Source organism: Cryptomeria japonica, chromosome 8, assembly GCF_030272615.1.
Source record: "Cryptomeria japonica chromosome 8, Sugi_1.0, whole genome shotgun sequence".
Taxonomy (NCBI): Eukaryota; Viridiplantae; Streptophyta; class Pinopsida; order Cupressales; family Cupressaceae; genus Cryptomeria; species Cryptomeria japonica.
In genome coordinates, this window is record NC_081412.1 from 529,075,263 (window position 1) to 529,102,278 (window position 27,016).

The 27,016-nt window shown below is 34.1% G+C and overlaps 1 protein-coding gene across 1 annotated transcript; it reads right to left on the reverse strand.

Moving 5' to 3' along the window:
* Positions 1-213: 213 nt before the first annotated feature.
* LOC131055389 (kinesin-like protein KIN-8A) lies at positions 214-3,323 on the reverse strand. The gene is made up of 7 exons (XM_057989846.2): positions 2,470-3,323; positions 2,064-2,337; positions 1,916-1,966; positions 1,735-1,827; positions 1,375-1,614; positions 1,114-1,236; positions 214-1,008 (listed from the first exon to the last, which is right to left on the reverse strand). Exons 1-7 carry the CDS (start codon positions 3,165-3,167, stop codon positions 397-399), a joined length of 2,091 nt encoding a protein of 696 aa, XP_057845829.2. The 5' UTR covers positions 3,168-3,323; the 3' UTR covers positions 214-396.
* Between the last annotated feature and the right edge of the window lie 23,693 nt (positions 3,324-27,016).

The window sequence follows — 27,016 nt, forward strand, 5'->3', positions numbered from 1 at the left end:
ACAAAACCTCGCATTTACAACAATGTAAGCCTTTGCATAAAACCTACATTCTCCTTTGATTGCTATTCTAAAAATAAATAAAGAAACAATTTGCCTCCAATTTATCTCACAGTAGCAAGTTCAGTATGTATAAGTACACATTTCCAACATTTTTAAAAATTCATCCAACATTTTAAAAACTTGGTCTCACAATAGCAAGTTCAGTAAGTTCAGTATGTATAATTAGTATGTATAAGTGCAAGTGCTAGTAAATAATACACATTTCCAATTTATCTGTGTTAGTATCACCTTATTGAAAATTTTCGTTGTCAACATTTATGAAGATTCAGTCTCATCCTTGCACAGTACATCTCCATGAATTTTCATGTTTAGGCAGACCTCAAATTACAGAATTGTTTAATCAGTGGTTTCCATTCTGCCCCCTGCACTGCAGTTGGTGATAACCCCAAAGGGGCGGGGGCGCTTTTGCCCTGATCCAGGCGATGACGAGATACGAGATGGAGATTGGGCATTCATCCCCACATCTGAGAATCGTGGCCTGGCTGGCCTCCTCCCCACATCCGAGAGTCGAGGAGGTCTGGGTGGCCATTGATGGGGTTTTGAATGAGGGTGGCCATAATCACTTTGGGAGGCTGAATTAGGCGTCCTGCTTGGTTGCTGGAGACTCACTGTTTCAGAGACAGAATAATCTGCATAAAGCTTCCGGATGATATCCTTTCTGTGCTTGGTGAAGGTATTGTACTCTGTTTTCATAGTTTCAGAGTCCTCTTTCAATGCTTGGAAGCTGCTACTCAATTGGACAGTAGCAGGTGGAGTTAAAGGAGAAGAAACAAGTGGAGATTGGCAGGGCAGAGATGGAGTGGAACCAGGTGTTTGGCCTTCCACAGCAAGTAGGCTTTGTTTCAATTCCGCAATGTGCAATTTTAATTGCTCATTCTCCTTTTGCAGCTGCTTGTTCTGTTCAATTTGGAAATCGGGTATCTCTAACTCTTCATTTGCAATGCAAGCCTGTAACATCATTGAGGTAATTTTCCATTAAAGACCTCTTTCTTGAGCACTTCCAAACTACCCTAAATTAGTACACAGATTGAATAAAGCCTGGCCACAACTTACCCTTGTTCGAATTTCCTTTGCTCGGTTTGCCCAATGAAGAGTATTCTGTGTTTCTGAATAAGATGTATTGCTAGGACTGATGTTTGCAATCATAGTTGTGTGGCAAGCTCCACCCAACGAATCCTGCAATCACCCAGTAAGATCTCTCTGAGTTATTATAAAACAAATTTGCCCAAACCACCATTAGAAATTTCAGACTTTACTTGCATAACAGTGCTAAGAAACCTAGGTCCTTGAGGGTATGAATAATGGCATTCCTACCTTGAGAAGCTGTGTAAGTTTAGAAGCTCTATATGGAATGTGACTTTTGCCTTCCACCAGAGCCTTAATGCAGCTACTGAGGGCCAAAAGGGATTTATTTATATTGGCCCCTTCCACAGATCTCAGCGTCCGTTGATCTGTGGCAGTAGATCTCTCAGATCCAGCCAAATCTACAAGAGATAATTTACCTGAACGAGTAACAGTGGTTGATCCCTCCTTTAGTCTGTATTCCACCGCAACCTACAACATGAAGTTATGAACTGTGTAAGTGCAATCCTTGCTTGGTATTAGGTAATGGAGAATTGCAGTGTTAACTTAGCAGTCCCATTAAGTTTAAGTTTAAGAGTGTGAAGTGCAAACCTGCAGGATAGCATGGGATCGTGATGAGGTCTCATTGAGTCGAGTGGCCTCTGTTATTCGGTTATGGTTGCCTCTATAGAGCAAGATCATCACCTGTGAAACACCAATTTGCAGTGCTCCTTATAACTCCTTGGTAATCAGAATTAAGATGAGTTATGATTTTGAAGAGTTCTAAACATACCTCATGAACTGTACTCGTATGGTGTTGGGTTATCCCTGAAGAGACATTCCCCTGAAGGAAGAAGAGGGGCAAAGATCAGTTACCCAAGTATCAGAAGAATGCTCAGCTCAGCCTCAAACAGACATATTGGGAGAGGTTTACAACATACCTGTTTATCCTCTCTGAGAACAAGAGGCTTGCCAGGTGACAGGAGATCCTTCACTGCTTCATTGTAGACCTCAAGATAAGAGATTGAAACAACATGTTCACCATTAAAGCTCAACTGTTGAAGCTTTGCAAAGAGATCTTTTATGGCAAGAACCATAACACCTGGATTCCTCTCTGTTCCAAGCATAGTGTGGGTTTTCCCTGCCCCTGTTGCTCCATAGCACAACACAGAGGCATTTCTTCCTTGCAGAACACAATCAACAAGCTCCGCAGTGCTGGACAAATTCAATGTTTTCCCAGTCAATCATATGCCACACTCAGACAATAGAACTTCTATAACATGCTAAGAAATTGTGCTCAAAAGCACTTCAGAAAAAAGAAAAAAGAAACCGAAGTTATATACATACCTTGTGTCATAGACCTGTTTCTGGTCCACAGAGGGATCGAAAACTGCATCAAATGTGTATTGCCGATCACCATCCCTCTTCAATCTCAAATAGTCATTGTCATTAACAAAGTCCTTCAAGAAGAGATCCTTGTTGTTGGCAACACAAACACAGTTTCGGGCACCTGCTTCCTCTTCTTTCTTTGATAGTGGCCTCACTCTCACATAAACCATTATCCTCTCTGTATCTTCTCCACAAATAGGCACGATCTCAGAGGCATTCCCCTGTTTGCCCCTTGTGCTTACTTCACTACTCCAATCTTCTGATTCAGGCTGTGAAATAGGAAAACATAAACTGGGTAAGGGATTAGTGCAGAACCTAGATTTAGGATTGCCATTACAGTGGCCAAAAGGTTTCCCCATTGCAGATGTTTTCCCAGAGACATCTGAATGTCTGCGGCGACCCTTGTCTGTGAGTTTTTCAGCAGGCTTGCCCATACCTGGCATTTTGGACCCTGGATTATTAACCATAGACATTCTCCTGCCTGTTTTCAAAGGCCTAGGAGGAAGCTTTTGGGCTTCAATCTGAGGCTCCTTCTCCCACTGGTTCTGTGTCAAAGCTCTTAACTTTTTGGCTGCAAGAGCAGAAGCAGAAGAAGAATTTAACCATCTTCCCCTAGCAGGGGAGGAATCAGCAGCAGGACAACCATAAAATGCCATTTTCTTCTTTCCACTCTCAAATTGCAAATTGCAATGTATTCAATTCTTTACTGTCATTCAATCCCCAAATGCTGTTCCATTCCTATTTATTCCCTTCTCTTGTGATTACATTGCATTGGGATACTGCACAAAGGTAAGACATCTTCCGATAATTTAGTAGCAGAGATAAATCACAGGAAAGGATTGGAATTCGGGATAGCCTGCAAGATACCATGAAGGAGGGGAGGAATGGCATATTTTTGAATTTGAATAGTAGCATTGTATTGTATATAAATTTCTAATGTTATTTGGCGCCTTTTAATTAGTATTTTTAAATTGATTTTGATATTTATTATCTTATTATGTTACATATTTATTATTAAGGATTATAGTTTTATAACATTTAAATTAAATTTTAACGGTAATTTTTTTTTATGGAGGTCCAGACCTGCGAGCACCACAGCCCAGCAAGGGCATGAAGTGCAAGGGCATGAAGTCCGGGCATGAAGTCTACGAGCTATTGATATTTAATACATTTTAGAAGATATAATATTTTTGAAAAATGTGATTATATAGATTGGGTGCTATTGATATTTAATACATTTGAGTGTTGTCATTATTTGATATTTAATACATTTGAGTGTTGTCATTATTTAATTATATTGGTAATTTTTGGTAAATATAATATTTATGAGGAGCATGATCATAAATATTAGTATGGTCCCAATAAATTTGAATAATATGATCATTAAATTAATTTGAGTTTTTTCATGTAGGTCGGAGGTTCAACTCTGACCCACTAGTTTAAATTAACTTTTACTACGTTTTCACGATAATGTTTAACAGATATATTTATGAGGAGAGTGATAATAAGTATTAGTATGGTCCCAATAAATTTGAATAATATGATCATTAAATTAATTCTAATTATTATTTTTTGGAGTAGATTTAAGACTTTTGAAGAGCACAATTATAAATATTACATGCTACATGAATCTTTTTGAAGAATATGGTCCTGATATACTCAACTATTATAAATAATTTAAATCATTACTTATAAATCAACTTCAATGGTAATTTTAACAAGATACATTTTTTAGAAAATGTGATTACGAGCATTTAAGGCTAAGAGTAATTTTTAGAAGATATAATATTTTTGAAAAATGTGATTATATAGATTGTGTGCTATTGATATTTAATACATTTGAGTGTTGTCATTATTTAATTATATTGGTAATTTTTAGTAAATATAATATTTATGAGGAGCATGATCATAAATATTAGTATGGTCCCAATAAATTTGAATAATATGATCAATAAATGAATTTGAGTTTTTTCATGTACGTCTGAGGTTCAACTCTGACCCAGGAGTTTAAATTAACTTTCACGGTAAGGCAATGTTTAATAGATATATTTATGAGGAGACTGATAATAAATATTAGTATGGTCCCAATAAATAACTTTAACATTTTAACGGCAATGTTTAACAGATATATTTATGAGGAGAGTGATAATAAATATTAGTATGGTCCCAATAAATTTGAATAATATGATCATTAAATTAATTCTAACTATAATTTTTTGGAGTAGATTTAAGACTTTTGAAGAGTACGATTATAAATATTACATGCTACATGAATCTTTTTGAAGAATATGGTCCTTATATACTCAACTATTATAAATAATTTAAATCATTACTTATAAATCAACTTCAATGGTAATTTTAACAAGATAGATTTTTTAGAAAATGTGATTACATATATTATGTATTATATTAGTATTTTTAAAGAATGTAATTTCAAATGCATTTGAGTGATGTCAGTATTAGATAGAGGTCCCCTAAATTTGAGTAATATGATCATTAAATTAAATTCTAAGTATTTTCTAAAAAAATTAACACTTTTGAATGGTACAATTATTAATATAAAATGCTACATTAACATTTTTAAGGAGAATGCTTCTTATATATTTAAGTATTATAGGTATTTAAATTAATTTAAGTGATTATTTATAAATCAATTTTAAAGTAGTTTTTACAAGTTATAATGTTTTTGAAAAATGTGATTTTAGTAGATATAATATTTATGGGTGTGATCATAAATATTAAATTGGTTTCAATAAATTTGAGTAATATAGTAGTTAAATTAACTATAATTATATTTTTTTTTTTAGATTTAACACTTTTGAGGGGCACCCTTATAAATATTGTGTGCTACATTAGTATTTTCAAAGAGCATTATCCTTATATATTTAAGTATTATAATTGGCTCGTTAAGGGGCATGGCTGGGTTCAATCTAACAATGATTGTCTCTCCATTGACAATTGGATGAGACCCTCGGAAGGTTGGGTGAAAATTAAATTTGACGGAGCCTCTAAAGGTAATCCTGGACCATTAGGGGCAGGGCTCATAGTTCGAGATTGGAAGGGAGAACTGGTAGCTCTAGGTGCTCAAAAAATTGAAAAAGGTGCAAATAATGTTGCAGAGACAACAACGACAATGCTAGCAGTTAAAGTTGGCAAGAGATTAGGTGTCAGGAAGTTACATCTAGAGAGGAACTTGTTGATAATCATACAAGCTCTAATGAAGGGAAGTACAGAGGCGTGACATTTACAAAATTTGATTCCTAATGTTATTGAGGAGCTTAAATTTTTTGAAGAATATCAAATTAGCCATGTTAGGAGAACAAGTAATATGAAGACAGATATATTATCGAAATGGGCTTTGTCATTTAATGAGGTGGGATTTTTAAGACTTGAAGATTTTAGGCAAAAGCTTTTTGATGACGAATAAGATGGCGAGATGATAACTTACATTGCATGGAGGAGTGCACAAATAACAGATTAGTAAAGGCTAGAGACAATGAACATTTAAGGATGGGAGTAGTTTTATTGCTTAAGGTCGAGTGATTACTTATAACATTTAAGTGACTATCTTCTCAGTTTAGAAGTCGAGTGAATTATAGGGGCTCTTTGCAAGGAAGGAGCGAAATAGAGTGATGCGAGGTGGTGAAGCAATGTGGAAGGAAGCTATGGAGGCCAACTTCACTTTGCGCTCCAAGAAGCAACTTTGCCCATTCTATGGTGATATAACCATCAAAAGACTCCAAGGTTTTTTCAAATTCATAGATGAGTTGTTGCCACAACGTGTGGCAATTATTTTGGGGAATTCTTTCAACCTGGTAAAGAACAGTTACAAGACATGAATGGACATCTATTCGCTGATTATGGTATGGGGTTTGGAAGTTGGGGAGAGTACAGGTACGGTGATGAGGGTGATGGGGATGATAATTCATGAAGATTTTTTGGTAGGAATGGACTCTTTCTTGGAGTGGGCAGTGTCGGGTGTAGGTTTTGAAGTGTGGGAAGGCTTGGTGAAAGGTGTTCATGGTCGTAGAGTAGGTGTAATATCATTTTTACGGTGGCTAAAGGGGCTATGTCAGTTTCACTGTCGAGAGGAGGTGAGGTAGGGATGGGAGGCTTTAAAATTACTAGTTGAAATCAAAGAATTGGAGGCTGTAATTGAAACTGCAAAGGTCGAAGGGGATGGTGGTGGGAGGAGAGTCTTGCACCCAAGGAAGCGAAATGAAACAGAGATGCACAAGCCAGCTGAAGATTGAGGCCCGCGGTAGAGGAAAAGTTAGTGAGTTGGTGTGATGTCAATTATTAGGGTTTTTTGTTTGCTATGGATTTCCTTTGTCCTATTTACTGTTTAAAATTAGCAGGATATTGATTGGAGGGTGTAGTTTCTTTTTGGGCACTGTAGATGCCAATGTTCATCTGAAAACTTTTGGTAATGGCATGTTTTAGATGGGGTTTTTGGTTTTATGGCTATTTAGATAACTCTGATGGAAGACAATCTCTTTTTGTAAAGCAATTTTTGAATATCAATAAAATACTATTATTATTGAGCAAAAAAATAGTATTTTAATTATTTAATTTAATGTAATCTTGATTTTTTAGATATGGGATAGTGATTATAAATATCACCCTACATTAATATTTGTAGGAAATATGACCCTATAATACATTTGAATATTTAAATTGAGTTGATCATAATTTTTAATAAATAGAGTATTTTTGAGAAGTGTTTATTTACACAATATATTGACAATTTATTTGAAGAAACATTATTTATCTATTACATAAATATATCCTTCAAATTTAATTCCAACTCCAACTTTTTATTAGTGAAACATTTTAGGAGTATAGCGTCGTAAATTATATATCCTTACAATTTCACACTCTATTTGACCCCTTGCTTTATTATGTCCTCTCTTGGGTCATTTCAAGCCTATTTGGGCCTTATCCTATCCATCATTGTCAAATGCCCAAATTAGGACCTGATTTAGCATCACAAACCCTGATGCTCGTGATTCTTTTAGAGGCCCTGTTTTGGTGGGACTATGTTCAATTGTTGTGAAAAGTGTTCCTTTTACACTCCAACATCCTTTTATGATCCAACATCCTTTTTATGCTCCAACTTCTTCTCTAATGTCCCACCAAAATTTACCAAAATTGTAGCCAATGCAAGAGTTAGTCTTTACGTTTTCAAATCTAGTCTCAATTTTAATACGTGATAGTTTTATGTCAACCTAAACTCAAAAATACCTTGAGAACCCTATGTAAGGAAATCATTTATCATTCACAAATCCTAATTTTCAAGAAGCTATCATCACAAATTCTAATGATCAAGCATTCCTAATTCCTTCATTCAAGAGCAGATTTGAGTACAAGGAACAAGAAGCTACAACAACCTAGCTTCAAGTATGATTTCATGTTTGATTTTGTTATAATTTATCATGTTATTGCATCAACAATTGGAGGAATTTTCTAAAGAGAATTGCATCACCACCACTATCAATCTTAAGGAGTAGTCTTGTCAATTCAATATTTCAATTATGATTTAGCCTCTACCCTAATAGGGTAAGCTCTCTTTTTGCATCTTCATTGATGTTATGGTGGTGGGAACACCAAGACAAGGTTTGACTTAGGTAATGCCCTAGACAACACAACCATTTTCCTCTCTTTTGTGTGTGCAGGTATTGTTTCAACAATAGAGAGCTGTAGAATCACACTAGGCAGACCGAGATAGACAATCCCAAACTTCGAATAGGTAAAAATCCTTGGACTATGTTGATTAGCTCACTTGTCTGACACTTTTAGTTTAATTTTTTGGAGGGAAAGATTTATATAGCCTCTTAATCTAGGAATCAAAGCAATTTGTTGATAAAGACACCTTCAAACTAGGGTGCCTAGCACACTTGTCTGACATATTCAACTCTAGATTGTTGGCACAAGTTATTCTCTATCTCTTGATTCAAATTTGTAATTCTATGTTGGTTTTTAATTTTCTAACCTTATGTTTATGTTGAATGTTGCTAGTTTCCTATCATTTTACCTAGACAATGCATATTCATATCATATCAAATAGACTCTTCAAAAAGGGAACAATTGATCAAAGCATTCATCTTTTCTTTTCGATTGAAGTTGAACTTTGTTGGTTGTTCCCTAGTGAAAAATTAATGAATGTGGAAATAGTGAATGAATAATATCTTAGTTTGCATTCTTGGGCTAAGGTTTCTATTTCCATCATTACAAGGAGCATGATTATAATATTATGTTACATTAATATGTTTGGAAGTATGGTCATTCAATTAAATATTTAAAAAATATATAAGTTAATGCACCTCTAGTTTTATGTTATGATTTAATTATAAATTATTGACAAAAATATGTAAGCTAATAAATTGTAAACTTTTCTTAATATCCTCTCATTCAAGGGTTAATAGATTCTTCTAACAAGATAATAGATGATAAATGAAAGTTTTCATCTAGAGGAATAAAACTTAATTTCAATGGGGCATGAAGCATTAAGGTCAAAAGATGAAAAATTAAATGGAAAGGGAAGACTTAAGATATGGAATTGAAATGACATATGTGATGTCCCTATTTCAAATATATAAATTACATTGAATGATTACCTTTAATCTCTAAACCATATCTGCATAAACTTGAAAATAAACAAATCGAGTGTGTCAAAATGACCTCAAAAAACTAAACAAACTAAAACCTGACTTAATGCAACCAATGGAGATTGTTTTATAATATATTTAATCATGATATTACACCCACTTTTGTGTTCAAAATATTAGTTCATAGCTATGAACATCTGCTACAAATTACAATGAACAAACTTCCACTCTAGGTATCCAAACACATAAGAAATAGCTACAATTTCAACTGAAACTTCTCCAAACTTCCCACACTTTATTATAATTTAAAAATTTATGAAATATCATCGCAAAAATAGCCAAGAATAGCAATATATGTTTTTATTAAAAACTTTACAAAACTAAAACCAAAGTTTTAAACTATACACTGAAATTCTCAACAAATCTCTTGCAAAATGCTAGAGAAAACACTAAAAATGGAAAGCATTAAGCATCAATATAACCTCTAGATGATATTTACCTTGGATACCCTTGTTAACACTTAATTTGAGCCTCAATACCCTTTTTTTATTATCCTTACTGATCCCTCTTCATTATTTTATCAACCTCTAAAGAAATATAGCACTAGCTAGTTAAAATAAAGAGGATATAATGTGAAATAACCTCCAAATATATAGAGGAGAAACCCCTCACGACACCCTCTTGTAAAATATGTGAAACATCATCAATTTTCCCTCAAAAGAGGCTCCCATTATGACCATTGAGTTTCCAACTATTGAGTTGTCCCAAAAGACCCTTCCATTTGTAACTGCCATTTCTTGTTTGAGACTCTTTGCTACATGAATCCAAACGACACACAGCTTGATGTCAAAAGAGGGAAAATTTAATATTAATTAATGATATCATAAAATATTCCCTCTCCACATAAGCCTCACAAATAATTCCCATAGTCATCTTTGGATACTTAGCTAAAAACAAGTTGTAATTCCCACTATAACAATCTATTATAAAATTTACCTCTTGAGATGGCTCCATAATATAAAAATTAATATTTATTTTCCAAAATGATGTAAATTGTATTGGGAAATTATAAATATTAAATAAATAATATATCTCAATGTATCCTATCACAGTCGACTTACTATTTTTGGCTAATAGGGAGTTATTATTTTTGGTAAGTGGCTTATCTTTTTAAAAAAGAAGGATTTCAAGTCCTCCTTTCCAAAAATTGTTTGTCCACAAGAAATTGCAACAATGGTTCTCTAATGTTTTCATGCCAATATAATCTATCATATTCAACTACATATCAAATTGTGACCTTGTACCTATGTGATGTTGCATCTTCCTTTGATGCATCTTGAAAATTCCTTAAGAAGTGTACCTATGTTGTTTGACTCCATTTGTGACCCTTCTACTGCATAACCAAGTTACCATTCCGTCATTCTCCAAAATTCCTTCCTCTAGAAACTTATCTTTCCTAGTTCAATTCTCAAATTGTATAGCTACATAAACTTTGGGGAACTTGTACCAAAAAATCTTGCAAATTCTCCTAATAGAATGATAATTAATTTTGCCACCTATAGGGCTATTACAAAATTTAGTGCATCCTCCATAATAGCAAGCACAATTGGAAAAAAGTTACCTCTTTCACTTTGGAAATGTGGGGATACCACCTTTAGGAAAAATGCTAATTGCTCCAAAATTTGCTTTCGCTTGAAGGATGTTAGACAATTTTTGGATCTATTTTGGAACAACAATAATACTTTTGATGGACCAAAAAAAACATCATACAACAACATTCCATACTATACCAATCTTTGGATGTTAATTTTGCAAAACACGATCCCTTGTAGTCTATGCATTTTCTAAGTCCTTCAACTAACACATTATGATCACTCAATATTATTTTCAAAATGATAATAGAAAATAAGTTTATTTCGTTATCCAATTAATTAAGAAAATTACTGAAGTGCTTGCTAGTTTCCTCATTGAAGCATTTCCAAGACAATTTCTCTTTATAGGCCAAATAGTGCCTTGGACCTTCAACTTGTATTGCACTATTTTTGGGAAACTCATTCCTAAAACTTGTGATACATTTGATGATATTATAGATTTGAATTTTACACTCAATTTTTTTATAACTATAAATGCATCCCTCATAACAATAATTACACAATTTAAAACAATTAGCTCCCTTGCCTCTGTGTTTTTTAGATACACCTTGCTAGAAACTATACTAATTGTCTCAAAATTTACTTTAATGTGAAAATAACTTCAAGATTAGATTTAGAATAGAAATGGTATAGATGAGAATTAACAAATAACATTATATTAAAAATAACAAATACTCTGATAACTCAATGATGAACGATGAGTACCAAACCAGTAGTGAGAGGGGGGGGGGGTGAATCAGTACAAGGACAACAACTTTTCTTGAACCGCTTTGACTACAAACAGTGAACTTGACTGGCAATCACTAGCACCAGTCTGAACCAGATTACTACCGGTTAAACAAAATGCTACTAGGAAAAACATAAATCGACAGCACTTAGCTTTCCATACAACCTACTTCCTCATTTCCACTTTACCCTTATGCATAAACAGATAATCTATCATCAAAGATACAATTATTTAATAGCATAACATGATTCACCGCTTGACAGAAAATAACAAAACATCACATGAAAGAGGCATCACACATGACACAGGAAACCCAAACTAGGAAAAACCATGGTGGGGATGAATACCCACAAGTTGTTTTTGAACTCTTTAGAAGTCCGCTCTGTTAGGAGCTTAGTCCGGTTAAAGATTGTTACAACAAGTTCTATTAGGAACTGATCCTGTTAGGGATCACCCGGTTAAGGGATGGCTAGAATACTCAGTTAAGGGTTAAACCCTATTAGAGGTTACCTTGTTAGAGGATTTTATGAACTCAATGGCTTTGAGTCACCCTGTTAAAAGATTTATAGAAAGTTGGTTAAAGCTACCCAGTTAAAGGATTTTCCAACTGTTGAAGTGGTTAAAGATCAACAGGTATTACAATGATTTGGTGATAGCACTCAAGGCTAATGCAGATCTGCTTTAGTTATTTCCTTCTGCACACACACTATGCAAGCATCAATCCTCTTATCTGGTCTGGCAAGAATCACATATCTCTGCACTTAGATGCACACACAACATTTGCCAACAACCTCAGCATGAAACACAACGTCGACCTTATAGGAAACAGATAGGTCGGTAGCATGAACCCTAAGCCCTAAACATTTCAGTTAAGCAATTGATCAGTTCAATCCTGACCATTGAACACTCTGCATTTGATTACAATGGTCTTGAACAGATCTCAAGACATTCTCCATCGTTCGTTCTTCACCGCTTCATGGAGGCGATAACCCATCACGCGTTCTCCATCATTTATAGGGACTTTGTACATTCCTAAGGTAGATAGGATCAATCTCCTTCATGCAAGATCCTTCACACGCACAAGGTTGACATGGAAACATGATCTGATCTTCATTACAATGCTAATTCATCACACGATGTCATCGGTTGAATCACACAGGCTTGGAACACTTCAACCAGAAACCCTAAAGCTAAGACTACCAACCGGTAGTCCTACTACATTCCATGTACCGGTTCACATTTCAACATACCAGTTCACTTGGACAAACATACCGCCTCACCTATTGCTCATATACCGGTTTACAACACCATACCGGTTCTATTTGCCAGTTGCTTAACTTTAATTAACTTCAATGTACCGGTTCACTTCACAACATATTGACATCAATGACAATACCCGATTCACTCTTCAGCATATTTCCGGTTCACTCTCCAACATATTGACATCAATGACAACATACAATATCATCATGTCATCATACTCTTGCACATATGCCAACATACTCCAACCAAATTTGAATATTGAACTTGCAAACAACTAGTTAATTTTTATGGAAGTATGTGCACTTTTTTATTCCAAGCATTAGTTCATATTGGTCACCTAAAAAAGCCTCCAGTATGATAGTGGGAAGCACATTTATAATATATATTTTTTCCATATAAGAAAAGTTACTAGTATGCTTGATTATTACCCTTTTTAATCCTCCATTTTTTTTATCCTTATAACATCACTTGGATTCTATTTGCAAGAATAACCTTGATTTTGTAATAGTGAATCCTCATTTCCAATTTTGCAACTTGTATCACTTACTCCAATCTCCCTTTTAGTGTGCTCCCTTTGGCAACAAGAATTTTGTATTAGCATAAAGAAAAGCAACAATTTTGAGAATTGAAATTTATTTTCATACCTTAGGTTAACAACAAGGAATTCATTCTCTTTTTCTAAACTCAAATTTGGGGAGACACCAATATGCTTCCACTGTGCTTTTTTGATACAACTGGAATTTGATAGTCTTGAGCCATGAAGTGATTTTATCAATGTGGTTTTCAACTTATCAAAATTTGAATCTTTTCTTTCCTTATATTCTCACCTAGGTCCCACATTCTTATGTTCCAATAATTTTGAACCTTTGAAAAATGATCCATCCCTTTTGCGTTCTCTCCATAATAATTGCGTAGTGACAAAGAAGGAAATAAATCATAAATATTTTCATACCTTGGGCTACTAATTAAGAATCCACCCTCTCTTGTGGTAATATTTTAAGGCATGTCACCATTATTTTGTTGTGTTATTCTAATGCTACAAACAATTCACTCGTCCATCTTTCCCATGAGAGGTATATAAACTCAATACCTTCATTGTTTTGATTCTAAGATTCACATTCAAAGATATCCAAAACATCCTCATAAGTTTTATCAATAAGCTCTTCTACTAAAAATTCAAAAAGGATAATCTGATCATCCCCATGTTCCATCTTTTCTAGTGTAGCATCGTAAGTTATACTCACTTACAATTTCATCCTCACCTAGGCTTAACTTTGGTGTTCTGACTTTCAATTTTTTATTACTATGTTGATTTTGCTCACACCCCCTGTTAATCCTGCATTCTCATAATTTTCTCTCCTTCCCCCTCATGTTGAGTCTTGATTTTTCAATATCAAGGCTTTGGCCGCCCTAGTCCTCCTAATTAGGAGCCATATTTGGGCCCTACTGTTGGCAAATGCACACTCCAATGAGACATTGTAGGTGATTGAAGGTTTTGTCATTTATGGCAACCTTACAATCCTATGACACCGGCAAGGCAATCCACTGGCACTAGCAAGATCAGATTCTACACTGGCACACAGACCACCAACACCGACAGTGAAAGGAAGCATAACAACATAGAAGCCGACATGAATTTTGTTTATAATTTATTTTGTTTATTATTGTAAAATCATTGTAAGCCGACTTGGAAAGTTGTAAAATGACTCTTATATAAGAGAGTTCATTGTAGAACATGGTAAGAATAATATGTAGAAATGGAGGAATGTAATTAGGTGAAATAAGGCAGACCTATTATGCGAATTATAGGTTAAGGGTTTATGTAAGAAGCAGAGCTATAAACCGATACTGGATTTGGCATAGTGGATGCTATTTTGAAGCAGTACAAGACATTGGATTTATATAATCCATTTTGTAAGTCAGTGAGACTTCCCATTTTGTAAGTCAGTGAGACTTCCCATTTTGTAATTGAGCAGTGAGCTCTAGGCACTTGGCCTTCCTACATGTGTAGGCCCCTCTTGTAGCAGTAATATTCTCTTATTGGCTAGTAAGTGAATATTGTGGGTCACAAATCCCACCGAGGTTTTTCCCACACCGGGTTTCCTCGTTAAACTACTATGTTATGGTGTGTTTTTCATGTGGTTGTTTTTATCTCTATTTATTGCATTACTTTCTATTTACCGGTACACATTATTAATTTGTTCTACATGTTTTAAGTTAAGAAAATCATCAAAGCGGTTAGATACTAATTCACCTCCCCCCCCCCCCCCCCCCCTCTCAGTATCTATGGGAATCCTAACACCTACAATAGTCATCTCAAATGAGCAGGAAACTGGATCATGTGTTGGCCTAATCCAAGAATTTAATTTGTTTTTGGGCAATCAATTATAAAAGGAGGTCTACCTTCTCATTTCAAAGCTAACAACTTTTGTGATCTCAAATACATTTTGACAAAATTCAATTCAAGTGAGCGAGAAATTAGTCATTCATCAAGCATTGGAGCAAAACTAAAGTCAAGTTCAAGTATTGAAGATAGCATCCATGATCAATGTTTTATGAAGGCATAAACAATATTGTTTCAATAATTTCAACCTTTCCCTCAAAAGGAAAGTATTTTATTACAGTCTTTCATTACATTTATCAATTCAATTTCATGGTTAATTCCAAAATTGAGGTTTGACCTAATGCAAACCCCTATTCCCAACATCTTTCCCTCTCCTTCTATGTCCAAGAAATAGGTGTAGGATCTATACTAAATAATTTCGATAGAGTCGACAGTGATGAATAGGGTCAACTTTCGAAGATAGAAAATTCAGAGGACCAGGGAAGATCTGTGCTACCTAGTCTTGAAAAATCAAACTGAACTTCTAGGAACAGGTTCTAAACATCTTTTTTTGCCTAGATCTTAGTTTGTGGCTCTATGGGATATCTGTACTAGTTTGTTTGCAACAGTTTACTTCAATTATTCATAATTTAACACTAATTTCATAATTGCATTCCAAATTCAACTAAGAAAGAGGATAACCAATAATAACCAGTGAATCCAATCAAAATCTCAACCCTCTCCTTATTTGGATTGACTCTAGGCATATTTGGGTTCAATCCTCTTCCAATGTAGTTGTGCTAATTGGGTTATTTAGTGGATTTACTTGGTGAAACCCTAATTCCTAATTTTCATAACATTACATTTTGGTGAACGTGACATCTTTCATGATTAATTTTGATTTATTGTTTCAGATTTGATTTTGTATGCATTTTAAAATTAAAATTTGTACTCACAATTTTTTATTTTCAATTGAATTACATAAATTTAGAGGTTAATTTCACAAAAATCTTGATTTATTACTCTAAAATTAACTTTTGGGTTGCATAATTTTTCAGGTATATTTTGAAATGTGATTATTATAACATGTTATGTTATGATGTAAAGGTATTTATTGTTCAAAACCATAATTCACATTGTTTAATTTCTTGGTTAATTAATCATTATTATAATAAATTATATTGCTTAATCATAATTTTCAATTTTGGCATTCAAATTTCCCTTTTTGGTGCATGATTTTTGTTACCATTAGTCCTATATACAATATTCCAGTGAGAAAAAGTTGTAAACGTAAGGCTTCCCAAGGTTTAAACATTAAGGATATGGAGCCTCAATTGGATCACTTCTTCCATGAGAATGTTGGTGTTTCCTCTAACCAACAAATGATATCATTTATCCCCATTCTCCTCATACTTCTCATGATGTGGATGAATCACTAACCATGGTTACTATTGACCAATTAGAGAATATTGACAATGAATTTGAAAATCTTCAACAATGGATGCATCAAAATAATGGCGAAAAGTGATAAAATTGCTGTTGATTTGTTGTGTGCTCTTTCTCATATTATGGACACTAATATCGTACCAATCAAAAGTTGTGTCAAAGTCCTTAGTTAATCTCAACCCACTAGTCAAGTTAATCATTCTATTCCTATGCCTACATCCTTGCCTAGTTACATCTTCTATCATGACTACTACACAAAATATAAATCCTACACAAGTTAGTCATGGGGCAATCCTATTAATCAATATTCTTTCATACCTCCTTCTGTGAGCCTTCCATTTGTTTCACAACCATCTCTGATACCAACATACCACAATGTTCCACCTCCTTATGCTCAACCTCCACCTACATGTAAAAATGTTACTCCTCCATCATAATTCAACATGTCCAATTTTATTCCATTCACCAAAGCAACCATGAAAAACTTAGCCCAAACTGTTACATCCCTACAACATCAATTGGCTTCTATTACTCAATCCAAGTTCAATGTTCCCACATTTGATGTAGTGAGCCCACTATCTGATGACATTGTCTGTGAAATTTCCCCTAAACATTTGGAAGTCTCTCAATTGGAGTTTTATAATGTAAAAGGTGACCCCTTGACTCATGTGAAGATATCTCAAAATTTGTGTAGTGATTTTTCTCATGACCAAAGACTTATGACTAAATTGTTTAGTAGAACCTTTAGGTATAATGCTTTGCAATGGTATTGTTCTTTGTCTCCTTGTTCTATTAATTCTTTTCAACAATTGGCTAATGTTTTCATTCAAAAATTTTAAAATAATATTATTCCTAAAATTACTTTGACTAATTTGATTCATTATAAACAAGGAGTTAAAGAAAAAGTGACTTCTTTTATTGGTAGATATAAACATTTTCATTCTCAAATTGTTAACAAGTGTTTGGTCATGGTGTTCAAATAATTATTATTGCTAATTTACAAAAAGACATTAGAGATAAGCTTCTATTTTCTAAGTTTACTTCCTTCACGTAATTGTGTGCAGTGCTTCATAATTATCAACTTCAAGTGAGTCAATTTGAATCATTCTCTTAAATGGCTACAACTGATAAGAAAGAGGTTTCTTTAAAATTGTTTGTGAAGTTTAAATCCAACAAAGGTTACATCAAAATAAATGACAACATCAACACTCAAGTGGCAGCCATGACATCAAGTGTAGCCCCTTTATCTAAATACTTTAGAAAAGAATTAAATCCTCTTTTTGAGTCTTTTTATAGTATAATGTCAAGGTTGATAATTACTAATGTTTTGAAACTTACTCCCATAAAGTACACTTCTAAACCATTCCCACCCTACAATGATCCCAAAGCCTTGTGTCAATATCGTCATCGACCTAGCCATGATACAAAAAAATGTTACACGCTAAGGGACAAGATTCAAGACTTCCTTGATAATAATACTACATTCATAGTTGGTGTGGATGACAAAGGAAACAAATTCATAGCTCCTCCTAATCAAAATCTCCACATATTCACCAATTCTTGCTTTCGCACTTTACCAATTTTGTTCAGGCCGAGTCTCTTGTTTTTTTCTCCAAGTGACTTTGGTATGGAATCTAACAATGTTGTCAATCTTGTTCACAAACCTATACCTCCTAAAGACATGCATTACTTTTGATCCTAGTAAGGCTATTTTTGCACCTGATGGCCTATTATATATAACTGCCAACATCAAAGACAAACTCTCATGAGGGGTGCTCATTGATCCAATCTATATGGTGAATGTGAATAATGAAGAATATCTTCATACCGTACAGTTGCATCAAGTAGAATTCAGTAAAATTATGTTGTGGTCAGGGTGTATGATGGTTTATCTTACCCTACTATTGGTTCTATTACTCTTCTCATCGAGGTTGGTACTAAGTTCTTAGACATGACTTTTTCTATTATTCCTACATCAGATCAATTTCATGTGAATTTTGGACATCCTTGGCTCTCTTCCATGAAATATATCTATTCTATAATTCATAAATATTTGAAATTTCTTTAGAATGACACTATTATAACAATTAATCATAGTTTGAAATTCCCATATAATGACACTATTATAACAATTAATCGTAGCCTTTACCAACACATGGTAAAGTGTGGAAATATAACTCTTGATTATTTTTGGCCTAAACAACTTGAACCTCTTAAGCCTCATAGTGACATCCTTTCGTTATCTTACCAAAAGTGGAAAAATGAGATGATCATGTCCTTTAGTAGGCCTAGAGACCCTATACCTATGGATATTCCTCCTCCTCATAGTGGATCTGGTATTCTTCCTACTCCTTCTATTCCTCCTATATATGCCCCAATTCTACCTACCACATCTTACAAAGTAAATTTCTTGGCATATTCTACATCTCAACCAAGTGAGGTTTCTCTAGTTCCTTCTTTAAGGGAAGAAAAGAAGCCTATGTCCAATAATCCATCACCTTTGTAACTCACAACTAAAACTAAAAGGAATTGTTGTGTGAGATAACGCTGAAAAAGATGTTGTTCTAGGGCTCATGAGATTTCTTCCCAAACCATTTCTTCCTTGAAGACACCCAATATTGTTTTGATCCCATTTGTCCAACCTTTGCCTAACCCTAGGGAGAAAGTTCAACTCAAATCACCAAGATAAAAAATGCTTAAGAAAAATGATGGTTTGAGTTATTTTTGTATTAGAGATCCTATTTTTATTAATCTAGATGATGATATGGATTATTATGCAATTCATGCTAACAATGTTGATTCTAATGATTTTAATGATTCTAATGATATGCATGATCTTATTTATGTTAATCAAGATTTATCTTCACATTTTTCAAAAGCATTAACCCTAGCTCCTATTAACAAACAAAGTGACTTATCATCAAAGCATGGTACTTGTTCAGAATTTGCAGTAGCTCCATCTGTTGTGCTCAAAGTGGCTCCTCTTACATCTTGTCCACTATCCCTAAATAATGTTCAACAAGATTAATAGGTGGATGATTTGCTTGACTAACTTCATTCGTGTAATAGATTCTCTTTTGTGTGTTTTCTTATTCGTAGTGTGCTTCCATCATGATGTGTTGCTTGATATGTTTTTGTGCCATGTTAGGTTCTCTTTGGATGACCCTTTTTGTTGGTAGAAGGTAATAAAGAGGTTGAATCTGTTGTGACATTCTTCTATTTGTATATCCTTTCTTTTATATGTTGTGCCTTTTGTTGTTTGTACTTGAGGATGATGCAAAGCATTGAGATCTCTTTTTGGTCTATTCCATGTTGACTCAAAAAGATACTTGTTCTCTTCTTCCATTGTGTTTGTAGTTCCACTACCTTTTGGGGATGAGGTCAATTCAATACAAATACTCTTGATATATATCATTTATCATAAGAGCATACTAACCCCACAATTAGTGGATCCCTTATGTGCTTTCTCCTATATTTTTTGTGACCATTATCCTTTGATTTGTCCTTTCTTGGCGTATCTCATTATGATCATGTGCTTGTATTTTGAATGAATTCCACCTTAAATAAATTGATCCTGATAAGGTGTTTGCAAACACTTTAACATGGGGGCATACACTTCGCTCAATGTTACACTTTTTGTATTCAACATGCCATATTTTTGGTACTCAAGTTGCTTTGCAAACTAAGCCCTTTGCTTTGTAATTTGGTATTATTCTTTTTCATGACTCACGGTAAGAAAATATTTCTAAGATAGTACAATCAAGTGCTCTCCCTTTTGATTTATTATGTTGTCCCTTTTATCTTGATATTAGAGTAGTAAGATCCTAAAGTCCCTTGGGGTTTAGTGTGTCTTGTCTCTTGGATATCTTGGTGGAATTTTTTCAATGCTACTTTATACTTTACCATGAGTATGCTTAGTCTCATACTCCCACTAAAGTGGAGGATAAATGTAGTGTAATAAATTGTACTCACTTACAATTTTGCTCTCACCTAGGCCTCACCTTGGCATTTCGGCTTCCAATGCTTGATTACTGTGTTGATTTTGCTCGCACCCTATATCAATCATGCATTATTATTTTCTCTCCTTCCCTCTCATGTTGAGTCCTAATTTTTCAAGACCAAGTCTTTGGGTGCCTTGGTCCTCCTAACCAAGACCCATTTTTGGGCCCTACAACGGTGATCTCAAATGAGAGGGAAACTAGATCCCGTGTCGACCTACTCCAAAAATTTAATTTGTTTTCGAGCAGTCAAGTATAAAATGTGGTATACCCCTCTCATTTGAAAGCTAACAACATCTATGATCTCAATTACATTTTGATGAAATTTAATTTAAGTGAGAAAGCAATCAATCATTCATCAAGCATTGGAGCAGAAGTGAAGTCAAGTTCAAGTATTAAAGATGGCATCCATGGTCAATGTTTTATGAAGGCAATCTGTATGAAACTCTAAAACCTTTGTAGGAAGGTCAAAGAAAACTTCATCAAGGTATACTTTATTGTTTCAAGCATTTCAACCTTTTACTAAAAAAGGAAAGTAATTTATTATGGTCTTTCATTACATTTATCAATTTAATTTCATGGTTAATTCCAAAACTAGGGTTTGACCTAAGGCAAACCCAGGTATTCCCAACATATTTCCCTCTCTTTCTATTTGTAGGAAACAAATGCAAGAGTTGTACTAAAAATTTGTGGTAGAGTCGATAGTGATGAACATGTTTAGCTTTTGATAGTGAAAAATTCAAAGGATCAAGGTAGATCTATGCACCTAGTCCTGAAAAATTAGGCTGAACTTTTGGGAACAAGTTCTAAACATCTTCTTTTGCCTAGATCTTAGTTTTTGGCTCCATGGTATATCTGTAGTAGTCTATTTGTGATGATTTACTTTAATTATTCATACTTTTACCTTAATTTCATAATTGCATTCCAAATTGAACTAAGAAAGAGGGTAACCAATAATAACTAGTGAATCCAATTAGAATCTCAACCCTTTTCTCATTTGGATTGAGGCTAGATCTATTTGGATTTGAAACCCTCTTTCAATGTAGTTGTGTTAATTAGGTTATTTAGTGGATTTACTCGATGAAACCCTAATTCCTAATTTTCACAACATCACATCTAGTAAATTATGTTTTCCATATTTATCAACATAATTTTAGTATGAAATGCATGCTAATAAAAAATTTGATTGATATCTTCAATCAAAGAATTTTTACCTTCAACTTGTTAGATACAAATGTCCTTCTGCTCCTCCTTGATTGGTACAAATATGTCTTGTGACTATGATGAAATAGCTCCGATTATAGGCAAACAACTAAGAGGCGGGGTGGGGCGGGGGGTGACTCAGTTCTCTCAAAAACTTACATAATTTAAACTTGTTCTCAGATCCAATAATTAAGAATGAAAGCATAAATCAGTAATGCATCAAGAACACACATAACACCAAGATTTTTGATGTGTAAAACTCTAGGGAAAAATCACAGTGGGAACCTACCCACAATATGATGATACTTTGTTATAATTATTACAAATATTACAATGGGGAATGCAAATGCATTCAAGCACAATGCCTAGAGCTCATTGCTAAAAAAAAAGGGCTACCACCCAGGAAAGACTCACTATCTTGTTTGATATTGTTGCTGCTAGGATATGTTGTTGTCATTGATGAAACATATTCCCGTGTTTTGGTGTTTTAGTGATTGCAAAGAGTTGATCTAGTTGGTTTATCTATTTGATATGCTGAATCAACTAGAGATATGTGTTTCAATGTTGGTTTCACGATGCTATGTGGTGATTTGATCGAGTTATGGATTCGGGTATGAGGATTGGTTTTTCTATGTTCAGTGTTGCAGTGTTTTGGTATTTGATCTCTTGTGCTCAGGAATGATTACATCTTGAGTTGTAGATTTGGGAGAGTGTTTGGGATATTCATTTGTATCTTCAATTCAGATGGTTCGTGGTTTGGTACTCTACAAGTTATCTTTCTAGTCCCAGTTGCTATTGTTTGAGTGTTCTTGAGTATCAGCATGTTGATCGATGAAGATTTGATTTAGTGGTGTTGGTGCAACTATTGCAGATGATTTTAACATGATTCTTGTTGTTTCATAATCATGTCCTATTTTTTTGCTGGCCCGCATTGATCAATGTGTGCATTATTGTGGATCTTATGGGTCTGGTGATGTTCTTCATGTTATGCGACATTTTCGGTGGTGTAGCATGTTGTAAATGATTTTGGTGAGATTTCTAGTGGTGTTGCGTGTTTGAGGATTTGATTTGGGTCCATGATATATTGTCTTGGCATTGTATTGGTTTGGTGGTTTATTTATGTATTATATGATGTAATTTTATAATTAGGTCTTGAGGTTTGAGCTGACCTTGTAGTCAAGGTTGATGACTTGTATAAATGGGTATTATATTCATGTAATTTGGAGGTTGATGGTTGTTAGGTTTTGTGTCTACATTATCATAGATTGATGCATATGTGAATAAAAAAATTCATCTTTTGGTGAGAAGTGTTGAGCAGAGAGTGTTGCAAAGTGGACAAATGTACTTAACTGGAACTTTCATTAGGCATTGGGAGATGTTATTCATGTGCACTTGATTTGTTGGTGGCCTGCAAGTCAAAAAGAAAATATCAAATGCACCCATGAAACATTATATCAAGAAATCCTAATGAAGAAAACATTTTCATCAAATCAAATTGCTCAAAACCATCCCATGGTCTTCTATCTCCAAGGATCTTCAAGATTCAAGGTGGCTCTCAGATTCGAAGAGCACTTGATCTTTTAGATGTCAACCTAAAGAATGAGAGATGAAGAATGATCTAGATTCAAAATGGATGCAACTAAGATCCTAGTGATTAGATGAAAAACTATTGATATGATATGAATGAAGAACTATGATAGACGATATGCAAGATAGAGGTGTATTTCCAAATTGAAAGATTAAGTGATTTAATTAAGCTAAGATGAAGATGAGATATGAGAATGCTATGGAATTGATATGAAATTAAGCTAAATAATAATCTAAAACATGATATAATCTAAACTATGATGCAATTAGGATGGCCTAGATACTTGAGGGTGAACAATTGGAGCTCCTTGATAACCTGCACAACAAAATAACTAATGTAGACACCTAAAAGTTGCACAACAAATTAAGTGAATTTTATTCATTTAAGTATCCCTAGTTCTTCTAATTAATTAAATTAAGATTTAATTAATATCCCTATTCTTCTAATTAGCCTATTAATCAAATTAAAGATTTGATCAATATTCCCCTTCTTCTATCTAAGCCATTTAATTAAATACCCCCCCCTCTAGCCATTTTAATTAAATTAACATTTAATTAAAATTTTCCATTTATCCCCTTCCCCCTTTTAATTAAATCTACATTTAGTTAAAACGCCCTTTGCAAATAAATAAATCAAAATTTATTTATAAATCCTCCCACTTGCAAAAATTCAAAATTCACATTTAAATTAATCAATATTTATTTAAATCTATCAAATGCAAGTTGCAACCAACAATTGAAATAAATCAATTTTATTTTAATTAAATCCTATTTTTCCTCACCCACTTGTAAAATCCTACATCTCCCACTTGCCTCCTAATTATCCTTCTAAAAATCTCCTAATCCCATCCTAATCATGTCCAATCTCCTAATCATGCCCTTTCCCTAAATTTGAGGAGGTCACTTCTCAAATTTGGAAGAAAGTGTTCTAAATGCATTAAAGGCTTCATTTCTTCAACAAGTTAACTTGTTGAGTTCTCCAAATTTGGAAGGACTCTTACAAATTTGTCCCCTAAAGTCCTATTAACTATTAATGGTTAATTCAACCTCCCCTCATGGTTAGAGACTTTCTCTCTAACTTAACCCTCATCTAACCCAAGGGGCTCATCAAGCATTCATGGCTTTGACCCTAGTTATCCTATTAACTCTTGTACAAGAGTTTACCCCTCGGGTAAAGGCTTTATCCATTGGTTATCCACTAACCCAACCCTAACCTTACATCCTAAGGTAACCATCATGTCTCCTCAGGCATTTAATTCCTCTTACATCTCCTCTGAAGCCCTCTCAAGGTGACATTTGTCAACTTGGGATTGGATTGAATCCCTCACATGGATTGACAACTTTCATTCCCAGCCCTTGTTGAGATTGCTCAATCTCAACCATCCATTTCTCTATTTTTCCTATAAATAGAGCCCATCCCTTATTCAATTGATCCAATATCTTGCACATCTAAATTATAATCATTTTGTAGGTTAAGGAGTTCATTCAAGTCATCTTCAAGAATTATAGCATTTAGCATTTGCATAATTTTTTAGGACATCATCTAGTTTAAATTCATATCTTTTCATAGCTTAATTAACTCATCTAGTATCATTTAATCTTTAATTTGGAATCAATCTAGTTTCATTATCTTCATCATCTTGAGCATTTAGTCTTGTATCTTGCATCCTAGCTCTCATCCATCATCTTAGAATTCACTAGGATCTTAGTTGCATCCATTTTGATCCTAATATCATTTAAATCTCATTATCTAGGTTGTCATCCAAGAGATCAAGTGCTCTTCCAAGTGAGGGTCACCTTGAATCTTGAGGATCTTTAGAGATAGAGGAGCATGAAATGGTTTTAAAGAGTTTAGATTCACTAACTTGTTTTGTTTATTTATAACCTATAATTTAATGTTCCATGTGTGTGTTTGAGTTGTTTCCCTTGCAGTGTAGGTTGATCCCACATTTCCAGCACACATTTTCGGCACCCATTGTGGGGCTCGACCCCTGAAATTTCAAAATTTCTATTTTTTTTCCGCAGGATTCACACCTACAGTTTTTCAAATGCAGATTAGCGCATATAACCTCTGTTATCATGCATTTGACAGATCTTATAGCGTATTTGATGGATATTATCGTGCATATGACAAATCTTCTAGCACATTTAACTTTTCTTATAGTGCATATAACATATCTTCTTGTCCATTTAACTTTTCTTGTATCGCGTTTGATTGATATTTTTGCACATACGAATGTTCTTTTAGCACATATGATCTTTGTTTTTGCGCATATAAGGCAGAGACAAAAATTTGTAACCAAGATTTGAAATTCGGCTTGTGGAAGCCCACCTAAGGTTTTGGATTTTCACTAACTTCTTTCTTTGTAGGTTTCTAACAGTTTCTTGTAGATTTGGAGGAGTTAAGTTAAGATTTAGTGATTTCTTTTGTAGCTTTCTCAAAATTGGTTAAAAAGAACTCATATTTCCTTTTGGGTAAAAAAAACTTCATTTTTCAATTTGGTGTTCTAAAAAGTACCTCACTTGTTTTTGGGCTCTAAAAAGAATCACATTTGCAAGGTAAAAAGAACAACAAATCAAATATTTACTTTCTTGCAAAGTTGGGATTCACACCTCAAATTTTGAATTCTAAAAAGAACAACAAACTTTCATTTTCTTGCAAAGGTAAAAAGAACAATCAATCTTATTTTTGCAAGTTAAAAAGAACAATCAACTTGTCCATTCTCACAAATCAAGTTACTTTCAAGCAAAATGTGTTTTTTATTTCATTGACCAAGATTTCCATTTCCTAGTTAAAAAATCAATTGCTATGAAGGATTAAAATGAACACCATGCTTGTTGAATAAATGATAAAAAAACATTGCTTTGGAAGGATAAAAAGAACGCTTGGATTTCGTGTCTCGAAAGTGGTAGGCATATGTTATCCCCTTAATTGGGTGATCAAAAAGACAAACCCACTCTTTTACACTTTTTTTACTTCAAATATTTTACATCCTTTAGAGGGCTTTCCTTCTCGAAGCCTTGAGGGGACTAGTGAAAAGGGTAAGACCCAAGTGAGTAAGACTAAAGCCAAGTAATCTAACTCACTATAATCAAATCACCTTTTTAGATGAAAATCTTGGGTGATGGAGCATATTTGAGTTTTCTCTTTTGAGTTATCTTATATCGAGCACTTTGTAGGTCCTTGAGGTCTCAATCATGCTTGTGTGACTACATCTTGTTTGATAGTTTTTTGGGCTATAGGCCTCAATCATGCTTGCACAACTTTAAAGGATATCTTCAAAAAAAATCCTTATTATGAACCATAGAAGTAGAAACTTGGAGCCGAGTTAGTTGCCAAACATTGGCAATATCATAGTGCAAGGGTGGAGAAGAATCCACCCCCAAGATTTGTCACCATATATCTCCCAAGATAACTACCCATTTGTGAAGCAATTCTCTCTGGGTTAATTTATGGAAAAAGGCAAAAAAATGGGCACCCTCTAGGGGTGACAAGGTTGTTTGAGCTGACGGAGTATTGAGACTAGTGGGCTATGATATTTTTGATGAACCTTGAATAAAATATCTATCTAATGTGTCTTTTATTTTAAATCAAACCAGTTATAACATTAGGGATTTGAAAACATCCTCACAAGAACATACACTCAATGTTTAGCATAGGGATAGCCATTGTTTCCATGTGTGCCATGTCTTCTTGT